We start from the raw sequence: 21,357 nt of genomic DNA on the forward strand, positions 1-21,357 counted from the left end.
CTACCAGATGGTAGATCTCCATGAACAGGGTAGGTTACCACAGGTGTAAGTGCTTTAAAAGAAGAACAACTGAGTGGTAAGTCCACATGCATTCACAGTAGAATGCCATCAAATCAGGTAACATTACACCGTATTCCCAACATACAACAAGAACAAATAAAAGTATAGAATTTAACAGGCAAGAGTTTGAGTTCTCTTGGAAGATGAACTTGAGAACTTGAACCTTTAACAGAACATAAAATACACACAAGATAGTCATTTTAAAAACATGGTTTATTTAAAAAAAAAGTGTGGTTCAATGAACTGAATACTATAAGTAACGTGGAGACAAAACAAAATGTCACATCTCTGAACCTAACATAAGCAAACCCAGCTGGCCTGCTTCTAGATGACCGAAGCTTTCCAAAAATGGTCAGAGGTAAAATTGTAAGGATACATTTATTCCAGACTAAATACAATGGTCAATTCCAATCTAAAAAGACAGTCAAAAATAAACAGTCTATCATCTCACATGCAAGTTCACTCACATCTTGTTAAATTATATATCCTCAACTAAAACTTCTGTCGGACGTCTGGTGTTCTCTGAAGTTGAGTTAATTTTCCATATCCTCCTCGGGCAGGGTCATAATCCTGTCTGTATTCATCCCTCACCTGACAAAGGCACACACACCACAGAAAAGGCCCGTGTGAATAACTATAGATTTCTCTCAGCACCCTCTCGGCCTACCCATAGGTAGGATAGAAATGGAACTATTCATCCATGGCCTCAAGAGAAAGAGCTGTTTGTTAGTTCATATAGCCTATATACCAATTGCATCAATATCAGGTTCTGAAGGGCATATATAAGGAGAAGCAAAGAATAATTTAAGGATTTTTCACGAGGTAAAGCTTTGTTTATGTGAACTTACCTGGCCTCCTGATTTTCCCCGTCCATATTGCCTTCCCTCTTTGAAGCCAGCGTCCCAGTCCGTCCTGATAATTCGGTCATCCAATCTTGTCCCATTAATGAACCTCATAGCATTCTCGGCGTCTGCGCGAGTATAGTACCTTACAACAGCGTCAAGGCATTTCGTGTAGAAAGCAATCAAGACTAATTATGAGGTTACAAAACATGATGTTTAACAGCAGCACAAGCTACAAAACTACATTTCAAAAATCACAAATCAAAACTTTCCCTACACAAAAGACAAACAATTTAGTACACGAAAAAATACACTCACAAACACTGGAAGATGGCGAAACATCAGTTAATTAGTAATGCAAATGTATAAAGCACATTAACATTTAATTAAGGATACTCCACAAAGCAGAATCCGCACGCTGTTTTCTTCACTTTGTCCAGACCTATGACGATTCTTTTCACATCTCCACTTTTGGAGAACAGCTCGTATACCTGCTCTTCTGTTGTGTAGAAGGACAAGTTTCCGACGTACAACGTGCCGCTCTGCTTCAGCAGTTTCTCCTGTTCGTATCGATTGCCCTAGTACGAATAGGAAAGTTGGTAAATAATTGTAATTTTACCTCGTCAATGATTCTGATTTAACACCCATCGTCAATCCTGTCGATCCAAACCAATGAACACACATGCTTCGTTTTGGACATTCTAGAACGTTCGCTAGGTAGCATTAGCCAAATCAACTAAGTTCCTTACCTTAAAGTGTTGATCTCTGTATTGACTTATATCCACATAAGAATCACTAAAAAGGGCATTTAGCTGAATAGCCATGATGCGAAATAAGTAAAACTTTAAGAAATCAAATAAACACAGGACCACAATATCAACAAATGAATGGAGCTAGCAAGCATGAGCCATAAAGCCACAATAACCCGCAGTAAGACAACTACTTCCGGTACAACTGGGCGGGATATTTCAATGTAGAAGTTACTATACAAGTAACTTGTATTGAACCAAAATGAATAGTACCTGACTATATCCAGGAATTGTGGTATTATTTGTTTATTGGCCATGTCTGCAAGCCATCACAAATAATTTGTATTGTTTTGTTAGCCATATTTGTTACTACCATATTTGCCTACAATCTGAATATGCAAATAAAGTTGTATGTGCAGTAGTTAAACTCCAGGCACAATTCCAATAGGATGAATTTATTAACTTGAATGCATCTCATTTAGACAGTAGACATTCTGAGCAAAATTCCACCCTGTTTTTAGTTAGAGTTCTTTGCTCTTGCAACAGAGCAATACTTCTTATCCCTAATATCAGGGGTGCACAACAAGGGCCAATCCATTTCAGGATTTTGTGCGAACACTGGCCAACATTTATTTAATTGGCCCAATCATATCTTGATCTGACGTGTATAAGCACCAGCTACAGCCACAGACTGCAAGTGTGTCCTAGAGATTGTACTGTGCTCAAGTACAGGAATGAAGCAGTGTAGTTTATAGAGCTGTAAGAAATGGTAATCGGTTGGAGCAAAAACCAGCACACAGATCGGCCCTCCAGGACCAGAGTTGTGCACCCCTGCCTAATATGCAAACAAGCATGGACATGCAGAGGTTAAACTCCAGCCAATATTTCTAGTGCAGTGTATTAACCCAAACTCATCTGAATTACCTAGAACCCCATTTATTTAATGAGAATCCTTTGCTTTGCAGGAGAGTAAGATTCGTACAGTGAATCCATAGCAAAATACAGCAGTATGGCTGACAAAGAAGATGGGATTTATTTATGAAGGCCACATACTTCAATAACCAAATAATATTATAGTGCATGATGACATACCTTTAATTCTGGCTCAGCAGGAAGTATAAATCTGTCTTTTATTTTGAAAGTTCCGGCACCTGTGGGTGATCTAAGGTCATTTCCTTATGTTCGCAAGTGTTTTTGTAATCAGTTTCGTAGTTCTGTGATGTCGTCAGCTCCCATAACAAAACATAATGTTGGGGAAAATGATGATGCTGCTGGGGCAAAATAAGCAATAGTAGAGTATTTAGCTCTACTGACGCCTCGAAATTTATTCATTTATTTTTGCGAATTTGATTGTAGGTTTGGCATATCGGTCAACTCAATCAACTGGAACGTTGCAAAATATAGTTCTGTTTTTCGGCGAACTATAATTCAAGGTGAACCCCTTAGGTTGAAGGTTCTCAAGCTTCAGACTACACTGAAATGACATCTGTGCCAGTAAACTGAGTAAGTGAATGCAATGTATTTCTGTGTTCATGTGTGGGGAAAACCCGATAATTTGATGGCTAATGTGTTTTGTTGTTGTTCTCGTTGCTGTCTTTCACAGTTAGAAGAAACATGGTTCTAAAGCGTCTTTTGTTCAGCTTGCTTAATCACGCGCAAGTGATCGAGAAACTTTCGGAGTCTCGCCCGATCAGACGAGCGGCACAAATCACAGCTTTCGCCATAATCAAGGCACGAATCGCTGGCAAGGATGCAACGACCAGACTACTGAAGTCGGACACCGTTCGCCAAATTCGCCAGGAAACTTCCGGGGTGTCAAAGGACATTGGAGAGATGGGAAGGAAAGCCGAAAGAGTTCGGCAGACATTTGTTAAAGAGGTTAAAGAAGGTGTGAGAGACGCTTCGCGACAGATAAAAAACAAGGACAAATGAAACCATCCAGTTTAGTTGTGTGAATTATGAAACCACCAAGAGTTCTATGAAATCTCACACTAGGCCTATTCAGAGTTGATCGCCGTACGTTTGCTGATTAATCTGCCACCATGTGATGTCTACAACGTAGTGTTGTTTTTGTAATTGACAGCGAAATGAAATGCAATCTAATACTTCAAAATTCAATGTATTGACTCCACCAAGAATGGCCCTTTCTGTTTGAATGTAAGAATAAATGTATCTGTCGACGCATCAAGAGCCTTAAATTTGTTCACTTGCACAATATAGTCAAAAATGGGAGAATTATCGATTGAGAAATATTGCTGAACGCAACACATTGTAACTAGCTATCATGCACAACAAGGGCCAATCCATTTCAGGATTTTGTGCGAACACTGGCCAACATTTATTTAATTGGCCCAATCATATCTTGATCTGACGTGTATAAGCACCAGCTACAGCCACAGACTGCAAGTGTGTCCTAGAGATTGTACTGTGCTCAAGTACAGGAATGAAGCAGTGTAGTTTATAGAGCTGTAAGAAATGGTAATCGGTTGGAGCAAAAACCAGCACACAGATCGGCCCTCCAGGACCGGAGTTGTGCACCCCTGCCTAATATGCAAACAAGCATGGACATGCAGAGGTTAAACTCCAGCCAATATTTCTAGTGCAGTGTATTAACCCAAACTCATCTGAATTACCTAGAACCCCATTTATTTAATGAGAATCCTTTGCTTTGCAGGAGAGTAAGATTCGTACAGTGAATCCATAGCAAAATACAGCAGTATGGCTGACAAAGAAGATGGGATTTATTTATGAAGGCCACATACTTCAATAACCAAATAATATTATAGTGCATGATGACATACCTTTAATTCTGGCTCAGCAGGAAGTATAAATCTGTCTTTTATTTTGAAAGTTCCGGCACCTGTGGGTGATCTAAGGTCATTTCCTTATGTTCGCAAGTGTTTTTGTAATCAGTTTCGTAGTTCTGTGATGTCGTCAGCTCCCATAACAAAACATAATGTTGGGGAAAATGATGATGCTGCTGGGGCAAAATAAGCAATAGTAGAGTATTTAGCTCTACTGACGCCTCGAAATTTATTCATTTATTTTTGCGAATTTGATTGTAGGTTTGGCATATCGGTCAACTCAATCAACTGGAACGTTGCAAAATATAGTTCTGTTTTTCGGCGAACTATAATTCAAGGTGAACCCCTTAGGTTGAAGGTTCTCAAGCTTCAGACTACACTGAAATGACATCTGTGCCAGTAAACTGAGTAAGTGAATGCAATGTATTTCTGTGTTCATGTGTGGGGAAAACCCGATAATTTGATGGCTAATGTGTTTTGTTGTTGTTCTCGTTGCTGTCTTTCACAGTTAGAAGAAACATGGTTCTAAAGCGTCTTTTGTTCAGCTTGCTTAATCACGCGCAAGTGATCGAGAAACTTTCGGAGTCTCGCCCGATCAGACGAGCGGCACAAATCACAGCTTTCGCCATAATCAAGGCACGAATCGCTGGCAAGGATGCAACGACCAGACTACTGAAGTCGGACACCGTTCGCCAAATTCGCCAGGAAACTTCCGGGGTGTCAAAGGACATTGGAGAGATGGGAAGGAAAGCCGAAAGAGTTCGGCAGACATTTGTTAAAGAGGTTAAAGAAGGTGTGAGAGACGCTTCGCGACAGATAAAAAACAAGGACAAATGAAACCATCCAGTTTAGTTGTGTGAATTATGAAACCACCAAGAGTTCTATGAAATCTCACACTAGGCCTATTCAGAGTTGATCGCCGTACGTTTGCTGATTAATCTGCCACCATGTGATGTCTACAACGTAGTGTTGTTTTTGTAATTGACAGCGAAATGAAATGCAATCTAATACTTCAAAATTCAATGTATTGACTCCACCAAGAATGGCCCTTTCTGTTTGAATGTAAGAATAAATGTATCTGTCGACGCATCAAGAGCCTTAAATTTGTTCACTTGCACAATATAGTCAAAAATGGGAGAATTATCGATTGAGAAATATTGCTGAACGCAACACATTGTAACTAGCTATCATGCCAAAACACTGGTTATTGGATATAAACATTCAAATCGGTAAATCTTGCCTTTCTGAAGCATATTTCTGTGGCTTGCCAAAAAAGACCAAAGTGTTTTGCGCACTTTTAATGAAGATTCAACCGCATCTGTGCTCTCTGTTGGTTAAGTACCACACTAAGAGAGGGCACACTGAAGTTGGACATTGTAAGACACTCTTACGAAGCACTTATATGCAACATAACTCAGAAATGTACGCCCATTACAGTTTATCTCCTTTGTATTTATCAAAAGTGTGTAGCTGTTTTCCTGTAGAGAAATGGCAGAAAGAATGTTGGTGGTCCAAGTTAAACCATTTGGGGCATCACCTTGAATTCAGACCATATATGTGATTATACTGCACGCTGCACATTTTGCATGATACCTATACCTGTGCTAAATATAAAACTCTACACCCTACTGATTTGCTTCCTAATAGTACTACACTCTATTTCCATCTTGCACCTACTATGGCATCCAATTATGTATTAACTACAGCTATATGTTGTGACCCTGATCACTTTGCATCAGCCCTGCACATTACCCAAACCTGTATGTAGGCACTCGTAGAATTTGTTCATGACAAAGAGCATCTACTGAATGTGTATGTATAGATCTATTTGGCAGTTAATAATTCACAATGAACTCTCAGGTGCTGTTAGAAAAATTCTACAAACATGGTGAGAATTCCACCAGAGGAGATTGCCACCTAACATAAAATAAGAGATACAAGAAAGCCATTCCTTCATTCCCAAAGGTTGTGGTTCTTTAATAGCACTGAATGCTATGGGTGGTAATATGGCATAATGGGTAGGCACTGGACTTGCAGGTCCAAAGTTGAAAGTTTCAGACCAAGGTGGGGCACTGCCATTTAATCCTTGAGCAAGGTAATTAACCTGAATTGCTTCTGTAAATGTCCAGCTGTACTGCATGGATTGGATATTAAAATAATACATCTCGTGTGAGCTGGCCTGGGTAACAGCTTCTGATAAATTCCTAAAATGTAAAAATCTTTGGGAAATTATTTCAGTGTGTGCACAAGCATTAATGTGCTTTATACTTATAAGTTTAGGTCATTTCATTTTGTAGTTAAATCATGGCTTTACTTTGCTGTGATGTGACGATATAGCACAATTATTATTTCCCACACTATGCATCTCAATTAGAAATTTGACACAAAAGTTGCAAGAATGATTAGTGTAATATCAAAATGACCCCATAAATACATAAGAACAATTGTTATACAACAGAACAATTATGCTGTGACAACATTTGAGCTATATGGAAGGGATGAGATCTCCACATGTAGTGCTATTTTTATCTTATTGTTTTTCATAGGAAGTGAGCATGGTTTCACTGTGTGAGAGAGCTCAGAATTCCTAAATTTTATAAATTACTTATAGCTAGATTTGTTGGAATGCAGATTAGTTTGTGAAATGTAAACTGAAGATTAGATTATCCAACAAACAAGTTCTTTGCAAAAATTAATATTTTGTTGACACTCTTTCCCCTAGCTATTGTACAATTAAGAGTAAATCACTTTCAACGACATTTTTGGAGGATGTGCATCAAGACCATCTTTACCACTGAAGGTCAACAATGCATGAGAGACAATGGGTTTCTACAGTGAACCATCAATTGAGTCTTCTGAAGGAAGATTGACAATGTACCCAGTTGTATGAGAAAGTTTTTTTTTTATTAGCTGTTCTCCTCTTTTGACAAATGGAATGAATCAGATTGGTAAGTTATTTACATTTTCCAGTCCCGAAGTGAGTTATAAATCCTCCGTGAAGTGGTGAAGAGTAAGTCTTGCGGGAAACAATCATCTCCGAGAAACATGAGAACGTTATGGGGGAAACCAGGCAGGGCTTCCTTTGGTTCCTTACGGTTTACAGGCTTGATTTGGAGAGCGGTTGTGGATCTTCTGGTCGAAAGGAGCCGTCATCTTCTGCGCGAGCAAAGCCTGTACAATCCCTCGTGGAGCCATGTTTCAAGCCAGGACATTTTACAAAGCCATGTGAAAACACAGATAAGTCAGTTCTCTCTCGTTAAATAAAAGATTTAGGCTTAAAAACCATGCATGTCACATGAAAGGACAAACAGGGATTCACACAGAGGGTGGGGATAAAGAGGAGAACTAGCTGCCATGGTTACTCAATTTCTGACTGCTTTGTACCAAATAATGTTACCCTACCACCAGGCCCCACTAGCCCTCTGAGGACTGTTCATTCCCCCATTTAAATGTGTTTGCATAAAAAGGAAAAGAAATGATGGAGGAGGTGGTGGCAACGTAAAGGAAATATATTCATATTTATAGGTTTATATTTGTTCATATTTATATGCTTTAGCAATGTAAAGAAAATAATTTCCATAGTTGTAGTGCTTAAGTAAAGCTCAATATAGACTTTATTATAACAAAATAGGAAGAGGGTTAAACATCTGTTAAAATCTCAGTGTACAATAAATCCTTAAGAGTTTTTGCATTGGCATTTTCCTCCCTACAAACATTTGGACATCTTTTCAGAAATGGCCATTTGTTTTTCTCATGGGTGTTAAGAGCTCTCCAAAGCACCTAAACTTAAAACTATCAAAGATTGTGGTCGTGAATGAAGTTCAACGATAAAAGGACAGACAACACTTTCAGAAACCCAACTTGCTAACACGTACCGCATGAACACGTTTCTGTGTAGCTCAAAGTGATGAAAAAGAATGGCCGTTTTAACATGTACTCAATGACAAGGTTACAAGTAAAAAATAAACATGAATACAATATGCTGAAAAGCAAGACTACGCCTAACTCGCTACAGGAACAAGACTATGAAAAAACTGGGAACAGTATAAATGAGAGAAATAAAGCTGCAAACAAAGAAATGTTGAAAACATGCTGTTAAAGCTATAACGTGCAAAGTTTTGCTTTCATTTTAGAATGACCCAAATGCGTGAGAATGCATTTCCTATTTCATGAAAAAAATCTAGAGAAGTTATAAATATACACAATGCATCTAAAATTTTTATTTTTTTGCAGAAAGTCACCTCCCTTAAACATTAAGGAATTGTACCGTCAAAACCCTATTTTTTTTTTGTCGCTGGTTAGGTATTACCTCTTTCCTTGATCAGTGGTGATCCATCATCACTCCTGAAGAGACTGCTAATGTTAAATGTGGGAGAGTGTGTGGGGGCCTGGTGGAGGTTATGACCTCTGAACCCTGACCCCAGTCATGACAAAGGGAAGAGGGGCAATTTGACTCCAGACCTTTTGGTAGTGAAGCCAAATGCAGCAGGCTAAGTTGGCTAAAAGAAAATAAATTAAGTTGAAGAAAATCTTCAGCCTCCTTCATAATTTATCCTTGGCTGGTACCCATACACAGGGCCCAGACTGTTCCTCGATGATCTGTTTAACCTGTTCGTAGATCTCTTCCAAGGTGTCCCCTTGAACAATAGCTGAAAAAGCAGACCAAACAAATCCATCAGTTTGTTTTCCACATCAACCGTCATGCCCTGGCACGAGATTGGACGATGAGCAGCTGAGATAGCAGAGCTCCTACTGGCAACAATAGTGTCCTGGGGATTAGTGTTACACTCCAGTACCAGAACATACTGCAGTACAGCAACATACACACAACATACAAGACAGCATGTAAAGCGGGGCCAGTTTAATACACAGTGTTTGTAAAATGTAGTTTAACATGTAGTCTGCATAATATGAGGCAGGTATAATATGCAGCGTATATTATATGCAGCCGGCACAACACTGACTCTGAATTAGGCCACACTGACACTTGTCTTTTTGATGCACTGATCTACAGCATGTGTAATATGCATTGTGTAATATGGAGGGTGTGATACGGTATGTGCGTAAGAAGCACTCACCAGTGAAGTTCTCTGTGAACTCCTGCTCCAGCTTCATAGCTCTGTCGAAGGTCTTCCTGGCCTGCTCCTCCGTCAGCCTCTTGTTCATTTCCCTGGATGGAGGGGACACAGAAGACTCAGGCTCTGTTCAAAATAATATCCTGTTCCCAACACAGCACCGAATGCCAATGGTCAGGTGAAATTAGTGGCACTAATAAATATCAGGAAAAAAAGTGTGGGGGAAAAAAGGCTTTTGATCCGATAGTATGAAATAATATAACCCAACCTGCACTTCAATTAACCCAATCTGCCTGTCTTTGGACTGAGGAGGAAACCAGAGGAAACTCATGCGGGACACGGAGATAACTTGCAAACTTCACACAGAGGTTTTTTTAATGGTTTCTTTGTAGTTTTAAATCGGAACATTCAATATTGTTAGTGTCTCCAACGATGCTATTCAAAAAGCAAATGTGAGTAAATTTGATGGACTGTATGTAAGGACGTTTTTATTTTGAAACTTTTTCCATACTTGTGTAATTCATTTACACTTTCATCAAAACATTTGTTTTTCAAATGTTTGGCAATATTTGTATTTCACGTTTTGTTTTTGAAAAAAAATAATAAAAAATGTAATTTGCACTGAGCAACTCTGCTATGCGTCCTGATCATTTCCTTATTCAGACTTGACCACATCAGTAATGGATGCAATTCACAACTCATTAGAAACCCAGTATTTTAGCTCCCAAGTGGCCTCACCAACTTTTGGGATTATTGAGAGGAGAGGAAGATGGGAGGCACTACACAATGTATAATTCCCCGATACAGAACTGTATGCCTGGTAAATTGTGCCTTTTGTTGTATCTGCACATAGATGTGCGCAATGTGGGTACAAAATATACACAATATATACAGTATGAAACTGAAAGACATCTCTTGAATGCTCTTGCAGTGTATTTATTTATGTACTAGATATGGAAGTTGGATTCTTTGAGGTAATGAATAGTGACAAAAAATGTGTTTCACTTACATTATATTTTCCACAGTTTTTGGTTTAATGAAAACTGCAATTGGATACAACTGTGCGATTTGGAGTCTCTTAATGGCGTTGCCTGACACATCCAGGATGCAGTGTTTCCCCTGAGGAGAGAAGACACGGGTTCAGATACAGTACAGAGCGGTGACAAATCCTTTCAGACGTACTGGTGCCATTCACACGGATGACGGTGACGGCTCCAGTGTGGATCCAAGCCTGGCGACAATCCTTCAACAGCAATCGACATTTGTGCTTAGCCTTGAATTACAAACAGATGCAAGTGTCAGTAGTTTTCCTCGCAAAGATTCGTTTTGGTTGACTGCTGAACTTTCCAAACTGCATTAGCGAAGAAAACAGTAGCACTCACATTTCATCATGAGTCTGCATTTAATTACGACTATGAAGAGTTGTTGAGACGACATGTTTGTAAACGGTGCAGCGAAGAACTAGGACTGACTGACCGGTTGACAGAAACATCTCCGTGACAGAAGACGGCGGCTCTCACCTTCTCGGCCACCTCGCGCACGGACTGGACGCTCGTCCCGTACAGGTGGTTGTTGTACTGGCCGGCCTCGATGAACTTGTGATCCTGGATGTCCTTCTCCATCTGCTCCCGCGACACCACAAAGTGGTAATCCCTGGAGTCCACCTCGTAGTCTCGCTTCGGTCTGGTCGTGTCTGAAACACGAAGGCGTGCCGTGTCACCGGGCCGCTACGTTCACTAAACCCCAAAGCTGCGGCCAACTGCGCGCCTCCCAGATGGGGCTGGCAAGAGGCAAGGCCAGGATTGGATAGTGGAGCACGGAGCACACTGCACACTGAAAGGTAGCCATGTGTGACATGCTCCATTGTGCGATTGAGGACATGCCATTAGTGGCTGGAACCTGACTGGATGTCCATAGAGGTGTTACTCCGCTTAGGAGCAACAAATTGGCGAAGTGACCCAAAAAATACAATTTCACTCACGGGGTACGCAAGATCCAAATTTGTCAGGGAATTCCGAAATCAGATCGTCGTTTACTCGGTCTTTCATGGGTCCCAGGATGATTACTGGACGGCTGTAGCTCACTGGGGAAAAATAATCAGACAAAAACAATGTAATTATAGCATCATTCGCACTTCCTGTGAGCGCTAGTTTCTACTCACGACTCATCAATACAGTACTCTACAGCAAAAAGACCAGACACAGGTTTCACTACCAGGAAAAGAAACACCAACCAATTTAAGTACAACCAATCAAAAAGTAAAAAAAAAAAAAAAGAATATTTAAAGTTTTGACAGATATAATATACTATGCTATAGTCACTCCTTTGCATGAGCTCACTTCTCAAAGCGTGGATTGAAAGGTCTGCTGAAACGTACCTTCCTGCTGACTCACTGGCTCATAAGACAGCACATATTCCTCCTGGCCACCTGAATGCAAACAGGACACAGTGTGTGTTCAGGGAACAAGCATTAATATTAACATTAATATAATCTTCAGTGAATGGTCCAGGCTGATGGCGTATAGTTTGTGTGTCAACGTGTTGAACTGTGAGAAATGTGATGCTGGTACAACAATACCCCTGTGATACATACAGTCTGAATAGTGTGTAATTTGCAAGCAGTAATTTTTCTGTAGTTCACCTGTAGTACCCTAGCTACTATGTGTTAACAGAGTGGCAACTGCTCACTAGACAGTCTGGATATTTCCTTTGCTTTAGCAGTTTTAACAATCTTATCATGTAAATGAAATGTTTTTCCATACACACATGCACAAGCTCATAAGCAAAATTCTGTAAGAGTGCATCGGATTCATTTTTTAAAACATGCAGATTCAGGAACGCACAACCTCCCCGAAATTGCAGATACCTTTTCTGAAATAAGATCATGCACTAGTTAAGATTATTCACTGGTAGTCTTAGTCTTCAGAACTGTGCTGTACCAACAGGTTTGAAAGTTTTTTTTAATAAGCCGATTAATAGGTTAACAAGCAAAGAGCTACAGCCATGAAGCCGATATAGACGGCTCTATTTTCAGCCTGTCATAACTGATAAATGCTAGCTCACACTAAAGCGTGTACTGTACACACTACACAGTCTTGAAAATCGGCAACAAGTTGACAGTGAGTGAAGGGGACGCTCAAATGGACTGGACAACAGCAGAATCGTAGGTGTTGCCATGACACACCCTACTAGTTTTCAATCAGGGAGTTGTGTCAGCACTGCAGGACTCAGCCATATCTGAGAAATACAATGGCAAACGCCGGAGGGCAATTAACGTAATTAAATTATGGCTAATATCATGTAGTGTGTACCTTGGATGACTGAGCAATATAAAAAAAACGAATAATGCTAACATCTGAGTCATTACTCCATTCTTGGGCAGTGACAATCGCATTTCTTCTGGAAGCAAAGGCTTAAAAACGAATACTCAAATGACACAGCTGTGAAATGATGCGTATCTTCAATTGCATTATATATTAATATTGTTTGGGGGCTTGGTGTAGCCAGGTTTTAAAGTTTATGAAATAAAGGGCCAGTTTCATGTTCATGCAGATTAAGCTTTGTCCTTCATGAAATTCAGTTTTGTATGGAGAATCTCCATTCAAAATTGAATTTAGTCTACGGTTAATCTTTGCCTGCCGAACTGACCCACAGGCTACTTAATTCACCAGTATATACAAATGGTTCATTCATATTCAGTAAAGAGGGAAATGGGAATACTCCACTGCAGCAAAGTGACGCATATGGGGAGTGTTGTCATTGAGACGTGCGCAATGATCAGTCCAATGTTCTCAGTTTAACAAGACAAAAAATAGAATGATTTTTTTTTTTTTCCCAGAAACAAATTTTCCCGAGCCAGCAGGAGTCACGTGCAGTTGTTTAGGAATGTATTCAAAAACAGCCGGAGAACATCAAAGAGCCAACGGATGAATACGCTTCCGGCGCCGCACAGAGAAACGGAGCTGGAGAGGGCCTGCAAATGGCCGACCGCGCGTCCGTGGCAACCGCTCGAATGTTAGTGCTGTCCGTACTGTGCAGAACGGTGAGAAAAGCAGGAGGTGGGAGCCCAGGCAGCGAAGAAAGGCAGGAGAGAGATGAAGAGACTGATGGAAGGAAACACAGACTTACGGTAGCTACTTTCACTATCGCTGGCATTAGAGGTTACATGCTCTGAAATCATAACAAAGGGGAACGTAAGCACCAACACAGAGACATCCACGAATCACAGCACAGGTGGTGACATCAACCAAGGGAAAAAAAATCAATTTGTCCCAACAAAGACCAGGAAATGGCAGGAGGTGGGGCCCTGATTTAAACAGCTGAAAGGCTTTTAGTTTACTGTGAGCAAAGACCAGGCCATCACATGGGCACAAATATCACAGTACAATTTCAACAGTGTGGTTCACAATGGAAGTTATGTGAAACACACATAAGGCAAAGCTGTTCAAAATACAGTAACAACACGCATTGCCCATTTGGGGGGTTTATTTTTAAAAAGTGAATAAAGTTCACATTAGGTGAAACATAAGTGTTATGCACACCCTGAAATGTGACTTGCTGAATGGACAGTCAAGTTTATCACAGTTAACCAATTTGTTTCCCTCAACCTTTTCTTTGCCCACAAGCAACTTATTACACCCACAGAATAAACAGCAGTTACAGGACTCAGAGGCAAGGCTTCAGTGCACAGTTATCGAAGGACAGTGTAACCGCTGGAGGACACAATGTGGCCCCGTAACAGCTCCTCATTCCCCACACAGGCCAGAGCGCATTAAACATGACCCCAGAGGTTCTGCCCCGGCGCAGAGCGGATCTTTCCGGATGACAGCCGACACCGTCTTCCTTCTGCAGCGTCAGGCGCGGAATACATTTCCGTATCGAGCGGCGCAACACCGCGTTTATACTGCAGCGCTGTGCTTCTCCATCAGAAACGACAGATCTGTTTCGTCAACATAACACAGAAACCCAACGTCGCCAGGACAGAACAGCTACTAGTTACGTTTCCGCCCGTTTCCTAGATGCATATCCGGATATATTCAAGAACAAAATGTGCCTAGGGATTTCTACTGCTAGTACTCAGTCAATCAATTCATCTGTACTTTGTATAGCGCCATTTACGATCAATGCTGTAATACATGCTTCAGAACTTCACAGGGGACAATTTCCAAAGGGATTAAAAGTCTGTGTGGGGAGAAAAAAAACACACTAACAAAATAAATACAAACAGATAGTCAAAGCAAAGTGCACACACACACGCTGCCTGTGTAATCTAATCTGGTTGTTGGTTCAGCAAGTGCTAGATCCCCTTCAGCAGAACATAGGGAAGCAGTAGCACATTCGCATGAGCTACTGCATGTGGGGAGTGCGGCGTGTGTGGCACTTCCTTTCTGGAGCCTGTGAGTGCGCTATGCAGGTAGGATCTCTGGATCTCAGAGAAGGAGAGAGGACGATGACTGGACAGGTTCTTGAGGCTGATTGGATCTCAGAGGAAGAGAGGGACAGTGATTGGATGGAATCTGGAGGTTGGTTGGATTTCAACGAGAGAGCGGGACAGTGATTGGATGGAATCTGAAGATTGGTTGAATTTCAATGAGAGAGAGGGACAGTGATTGGACGGAATCTGGAGGTTCACTGGATTTCAGTGAGAGAGGGGGGCAGTGATTGGATGGAATCTGAAGGTTGGTTGGATTTCAAAGATAGAGGAGGACAACGATTGGATGGAATCTGGAGGCCCAATGAGGTTGGAAGGTTGGAATGGAGAGCAGAGGGCGGGGGCCGAGGACAAATTGGGGAGGGGCTGAAGGACTTACTCAGGCCTTTCGATCCCATGTCGTCTGGGATCTCCTGTTGGGGGAGGGGAGCAGTCGGCAGAGAGAGCACAAGCAGGAGAAACAACCACAAAAGAACAACTGTTACTGGAATATAACGAGGGGTCCAACCAGACAGACACAAGGCCCCAAGCTGCAACAGACCTGGGGGTTCTGACTCGGCCCATCAACCTGAACAGAGCTCAACACGGAGGAGGGAGAGCCCTGAACACCTCCGGTCCTCCTATGGGCCAAGGCAAGAGACCTCTGGCCGCACCCTGTGTCCGTGTTACAGCGTCGGGCGGTCCTGCCTGGTGGTGCCAAGCTAACTCTGCCCTGACCTGCCGGCGACCGCTAGCGGTTCTGTCCGAGTCTACTTACGCTCGGCATCGCTCGTTTCCTGCTCACTCTGGTCCTTGTTCTTGTGGAAAGAGAACTTTCGGGAAAAGAGGCTCTTTTTACGCTTGTCATTGAATGACTGTTGAGGAAGAAAAGGGGGGGGGGTAAAAGATAAAAGGGGAGAAGAGGGGGTGGGGGGGAAGTTCTAATGATGTGATTTCATGGAAACCAAAGGTATTCTACTGAACGGACTCTGTTGCCATGCACACTTGACTGCTCCTCCCACATGCAAAGGACCATCTATGGTAAAACCATATTTAAAACGTTTTTTAATGAAGTGACTATAGGACAAAAATGTTTTAAAATGGCACATATGGCACCACAGAAGGTCTACATACAGGAGAGGTATCAATAAAGGGCCTCATTTATCTCATGAATGAGGGTCTGTGCACATGAAACTGTCAAATGGCCAATCGACAGAAAGAAGGAGCCCAAAAAGCCACATTTATTAAGGTTGCCCAAATAACTTTGAACAAAATAAACTACAGATTATATTTGGTGCAGATATTTGGCATTTCACGCCAAAATTACCAAAGCTTCCTTTTGTAGGCTATTTGCAAAAAAGCAATCTTTGCTTTTCAGCTAAAAAAAAACACGTACATCATTTAAAAAATGTACCGAATGTAATGCAGCTTATCCATATACATATTGTGGCTTATCATTGAATGGGGAGTCATTTCACACTGTGAAATATTTTGACAACACAAGACTTATTAGACTATAAATAAATTAATAAATAAAGAAATAATACTTGGGTTTAGAAATGAATTACAGTTTGATAATGTTGCGATTAGCCAGGGGATTTTTGAGGGGAAAAAAGTGTGTGTTGTCTGTCTGATATTTTCCTCAAATTAGCCAAGACATGGCAAGATTATTGAGAAATTTTTTTAATTTATTCTTGTTTTGACATTATTGTGTGTTCTGACTGTTCAAGTTTTCTACCACAACGAAAAGTGTGTATGCAAGGTCAACATCTTAGCTACAATCACGTTCATGCTGGTATATTCCTTACTCATCTGATAAATGAGGCCCATGTTTTCAGAACTTCACTCAAATGGTCCCTTTCTTTTTTTTTTGTCATGAATGGCAGCAAAATCAGTTCAGTGTGAGAACTTATGGAATGGATTCCAATTAAGAACAAAGAATCTCTTTAGCCATCTTGCCAAAGAAATGACAAACAGAAAACAAACACGCACAAGCCAGTGCAAAAAGAATGGGAAGAGGTACCATATCAGGCAGAGATGGAATAGTCAAAGCCCTGAGCTTGTCAGAAGGTCAGAAAAGCCCCAGATAAACAGTGGTACCCCATGCACTGCCAGAAATCAAAATTATTTGCATGCAGTGCAAGTTTAGGTTGTGGAATGTATGGATGGGCGAGGTGTGGGTGTAGTGCAATCATGCCGAAAAGTATCATGCAATGAAAAGTTTAATTCTAGTCATTTTAACCTGAGCCTACACTGTGTCCAAGAGAACTGCAATCCTGTGGTTATTTTAATTTAGCAGTGTCTGTGCCTATTTAAAATGGCATGATGGGAAGGAAGCCTGGTTCAAGAGACCGGGATTCCCATAGCTTTTGACTGCAATAAGTCTCAATACAGTCTGTGCATTTAATAATACTACATTTGGAAATAGACAGTGCCGTAATCAATTTCAGTCAAAGATAAAACGTCCTAAATATTCACATTCTAAACTGACATAGAAGCCAACAAGCCTTTTTCTGTATGCGTACGGCATGATGATTTCTTATGTCTTAACAAATGAACCTGTAGCAAACGCAGCCAACCAATCTCATCAAGACCATCTACTGTGGTGTGTGCCTGGTATAGCACACACCAAGCCTGGGTTTTACTTCAAATATTTGTTCACATTATTGTATAAATACTGCATGATGAATAAATAGAATTTCTTTCACTGAATAAAATGACCGTGAGGTACGAAGATCTATATCATTTCATTAGTGGCAACCCAAGGACTGGGAGTGTGTCGTTGTTGCATGTTGTAAAGAAAGCACAGGGAGCGGGTGAGGGAAGAAAGAGTGGATTGGCGGGAATGCACCGGTTAGCGCAGAGGAGGAGGGGGGGGGGAGGGTGAGCGTAGACGGCAGTCTCGCGTCAATGGCAAGCGTATTTGTCCTTCGCTTTCCACTCAACGTTTCATGCATACTTTTAGTGCCGTGTTAAGACACACTGGGCGGTGTGCACAGCTCAGGTTCCGGGTCGGTGTGCAGTTAATGGAGAAACGTTTGACGGACAGGAGCGTCTAGTCTTCAACACATGCTGTTACCTCGCCTTTCACAAGCAGATCTTTAGTCAGCGTAATAGATTAGTACATTAATTGTGGTCGAGGGTGCAACAACACATTTACTATGGTAACCATCAGAATAAAACACAACCACTACACATTTCACACACTTAATTACACGTTAACAGAATGAACAGTCTATACATTTATAATCTATTCATTTATTTATATTATAATGCAATGCACTTTTCACACTATACTTCAAATTCCCTTAAGAAATTTGCAATATCCATGGAGAAGATCAAAAAAGGAGCGAAAAGAACCTTTGTTCAAGGGAAGCAATGTTTGGACCAGTCAAATACTCCTATTTAGCCAGAACAGATTGTACTGCAGGTCTACGTTTTAATCTTTTACATGTATTTTAATTAATTCAAATGGGAAAAGGACTGGACAGTATTTTACATTCAAATGTCATACACTATAGTACTGCTCCCTCAATAAACTTATTAAGATTAATGTATATATCTGCCTTAAGCACACATAGCAGTGCTACCCCCCTACTACAGCACACATTTAAAATTCAGTCCATGTTATTAGAGATGGAGGCAGAACTACTTAACTGACAGGCAAATCAGGTCTAAGACCATGTTCCCAACACCTTATTTTCTGTCAGTGCCCTTTCTGTATTTGCCCTTCCATCACAAGTACGAAAGAGAATGGTCTTTTTTGGTGCTTACCCCCTTCTCTCTGGACTTGGGGTTGAATTTGACCGTTTTTAACCTGGCTCTCTCTTTCTTCTCCACCCTGCAAGCGAGAAACAGGAGGTCAGTGATGTAGTATTTGCAATAAGCACATCTTAAAAGTAATTAGCCAGTCTGGGGTAACATTAATGGAGGTTGACTCCGGTTTCCACTGCAGGTAGGCAAAGCATTAATACACCTACGCTGTTGCGAGTGCTTGCGAAATAACAGACAAAAACTTTTTTTAAAAATGTAATCAATTTAATATGTCATGACATGATGTTCTCTTGATACAATTAAAAATTTCACATCTGGATTCAAATGCGCATAATCGCTGTGTTTTTTGCGATGGACGCAAAGAGAAAGTAGCTTCACTGCATTTATCCCCAGGCAAAATTGAATCACTGTATTCTTCGGCAAAATGTAAATTTACTAAATGAAAAGAAAGCAGCTTTAAGAGAACTGCACGAGGCGTCCTTGTTTAGGCTAAGGGCGCAGGCTTGTTTAGTGGCGTAAGGCAGGGGCGAGCTGCTATCGAACGCGTTCAGACGGCACTGTAACAGAGCCCCGGCGCTGCGCGGAGAGCCACGGCTCACATTCCGATCGACAGCACAAAAACCGTAACTCGAGGCGCCCCGTTAAATATTTCAGTACCATCGGGGAGTAAGGTTCCTCTTCCTGGCAGAAGCCAAACCAATGGGTCTCGTGGGGAAATCTAATGCTAGCTATGCTTCCCGCCCACGCTATGCATAAAAAAACGTCTTTGAATCTAATTTTCTGTCTCCAAATGCTCCTCCACTTTTCATCAGGGTACGCGTGAAATTTGTTGTCTGAACATTCCACTCTTGAGGGAGTAAGGGAAGGACTTTACAAAGTCATAGCACAGCAGCCATGTTCAGTAAGGTGCTGCAGTAATAACAACATCAACAAATGTATCAAGCATTTTTTATCAAGCACCTGTCATACAAATCTTTCAAAAAAAGAGTCTTTTCCAAAGAGCAGCACAGATCTCAGTATGAGGAAGTTGGGAAATGTAGTTTTATCGAAATCGACTGAGGTCTATGAGGGAGGGTTCGGAAGGAAGAGGACTTGCCTCCGTTTGCTGGGAATGACGCCGACCTCCTCCACCTCCCCGTCCGCCGTGACCTGTCTCGCCTGCCACCACTCATCGTCTGAGGCGTTCACCACGTGCAGGACGTCCCCGAATTTGAAGTTCAGGCCCTGGCTGGGTAGCCCGGAGTCCTTCGCCTTGTCATAGTCAAACAGAGCTCTGAAACCAAACACAAAACACGGGCAGGTTAGTTCAATGCAGTCAATCAATCAGTCAATAGATTGAATTTTGATATAGTACTCAACGTAATTATCAAGACAGCTTACATAGCACATTTCATATGAAAAATTCAAATATTACTGGATCAACCAATGGAATGAGACCAAACGACCAACAGGATGTCCAAATGAAGAGCCTTTAACTGTACATATTTAATGGAGGGACAATATGATCACAGTCCAAGGCCTTTGCTATTTTGTAATAATTGGTTGTCCACTATGTGCAAGTACAGTTACTGTTGTGAACAAATAAATGAGAACACCACAGTGAAGGGTTTGGGTGGTTCCATAATGCTGTGTGGAACACTTTCCTATGATTTGGATGTTTGGATCCATACCTTTAAAAATCAAACTCAATGTCAAACATTAACATGATGCTCGAGAGAAAACAGCATGCACATTTCTCACACAAGACGAAGAATAAACGATTAGGCTACTTTGGGCATAGAAACATAATGTTTCTGCGTTATAGCCTATTGGGGTAAAAAAGGAAGGACAGTTGCTGCCACATCACACCACATCACTATATAGTATTATATCTTTATTAATGATTTTGAGTCAGTGATTAAAGCCATAATCCATTTTCATGCAACAATTATATTTTCCTTTATTCTGGATCTACCCATTTCCTCTTGATCTTTACAGATTAAGTTTTATTTTAATTTAATCAGTCTGTTGTCACCAGTAAACACGGCAGAAATAAAAAACAACATTGCTAGTACAAACACACTGACAGTCGTAGAAAGATGCCAAGCCTCATAGGATATACTGGTAGCTACCTTCATTCAGCAGAACCTAGCCAAATGATGTCATGAGCATAATGAGTTATATAAAGTTTTCCAAGGAATACTCCTGAAAATATTTTATTTTTAATATGCATATTTATGAGATGAACACGGTAACCTAATTATATACAGAAGAGTCTGGGAAGGTTTTAAAGTGGTTCTTGTCAGTTTTAAAAATGTCATGAAAAACCAGAACATATTTGTGTATTCCTCCTGCAAATTCAACTGACCGTTTATGTATTCTTATGACAGATCAGATAACTGTCTCCTTGCCATTATAACTCCAATAACGGAAGGAGAAGCTCAATTATTTAAATCAAAGCTATTACTGCTTGACGCGCCTGTCTGTAATAAGAGCATATTTAGTAGGCGGCGTGGCCCTTGAAGTTCACCAACACGCCGTAATGAAAAACTCATGGATAGTTCCCTCAACAGAACAACGGAAGATTTAGAGTATGCTTTACTGACGTGGTAGGACCCACTTGAGGAAATGATACCAGCCGAGGGAAGGCAAAATAATTTCCAA

General features: G+C 41.0%; 3 protein-coding genes and 1 long non-coding RNA gene across 29 annotated transcripts in view; 2 read left to right on the forward strand and 2 right to left on the reverse strand.

Moving 5' to 3' along the window:
• Positions 1-254: 254 nt before the first annotated feature.
• On the reverse strand, positions 255-1,846 carry ncbp2 (nuclear cap binding protein subunit 2). The gene is made up of 4 exons (XM_035421033.1): positions 1,652-1,846; positions 1,299-1,480; positions 909-1,047; positions 255-651 (listed from the first exon to the last, which is right to left on the reverse strand). Exons 1-4 carry the CDS (start codon positions 1,724-1,726, stop codon positions 553-555), a joined length of 495 nt encoding a protein of 164 aa, XP_035276924.1. The 5' UTR covers positions 1,727-1,846; the 3' UTR covers positions 255-552.
• A 1,408-nt stretch (positions 1,847-3,254) lies between these two features.
• Positions 3,255-3,839, forward strand: si:ch211-162e15.3 (protein NCBP2AS2). The gene has a single exon (XM_035421152.1). The coding sequence runs from the start codon at positions 3,266-3,268 to the stop codon at positions 3,581-3,583; it is 318 nt and encodes a 105-aa protein (XP_035277043.1). The 5' UTR covers positions 3,255-3,265; the 3' UTR covers positions 3,584-3,839.
• A 690-nt stretch (positions 3,840-4,529) lies between these two features.
• LOC118229266 lies at positions 4,530-5,265 on the forward strand. Its single transcript, XR_004765634.1, has 2 exons — positions 4,530-4,863; positions 4,964-5,265. It is a non-coding gene; the product is annotated as an uncharacterized LOC118229266 (long non-coding RNA).
• Positions 5,266-7,340: 2,075 nt separating this feature from the next.
• The window catches only part of dlg1l (discs, large (Drosophila) homolog 1, like), a 158,460-nt gene continuing 144,443 nt past the window's right edge, over positions 7,341-21,357 (reverse strand). For 19 of the 26 annotated variants that reach the window (XM_035421079.1, XM_035421078.1, XM_035421081.1 and 16 more), the window contains 10 exons: positions 19,811-19,987; positions 18,715-18,781; positions 15,719-15,815; positions 13,659-13,700; positions 11,908-11,958; positions 11,512-11,613; positions 11,051-11,223; positions 10,540-10,649; positions 9,534-9,625; positions 7,341-9,104 (listed from right to left, as the gene is read on the reverse strand). In XM_035421079.1, the coding sequence (XP_035276970.1) occupies positions 8,998-9,104; positions 9,534-9,625; positions 10,540-10,649; positions 11,051-11,223; positions 11,512-11,613; positions 11,908-11,958; positions 13,659-13,700; positions 15,719-15,815; positions 18,715-18,781; positions 19,811-19,987 (1,018 nt within the window). In that variant the 3' untranslated portion in view covers positions 7,341-8,997. Of the gene's footprint in view, positions 9,105-9,533; positions 9,626-10,539; positions 10,650-11,050; positions 11,224-11,511; positions 11,614-11,907; positions 11,959-13,658; positions 13,701-15,340; positions 15,375-15,718; positions 15,816-18,714; positions 18,782-19,810; positions 19,988-21,357 lie in introns of all 26 variants that reach the window. The other 7 variants (XM_035421077.1, XM_035421091.1, XM_035421088.1 and 4 more) reach the window with 2 other exon arrangements.

Source organism: Anguilla anguilla, chromosome 6 (assembly GCF_013347855.1).
Source record: "Anguilla anguilla isolate fAngAng1 chromosome 6, fAngAng1.pri, whole genome shotgun sequence".
Classification (NCBI taxonomy): Eukaryota; Metazoa; Chordata; class Actinopteri; order Anguilliformes; family Anguillidae; genus Anguilla; species Anguilla anguilla.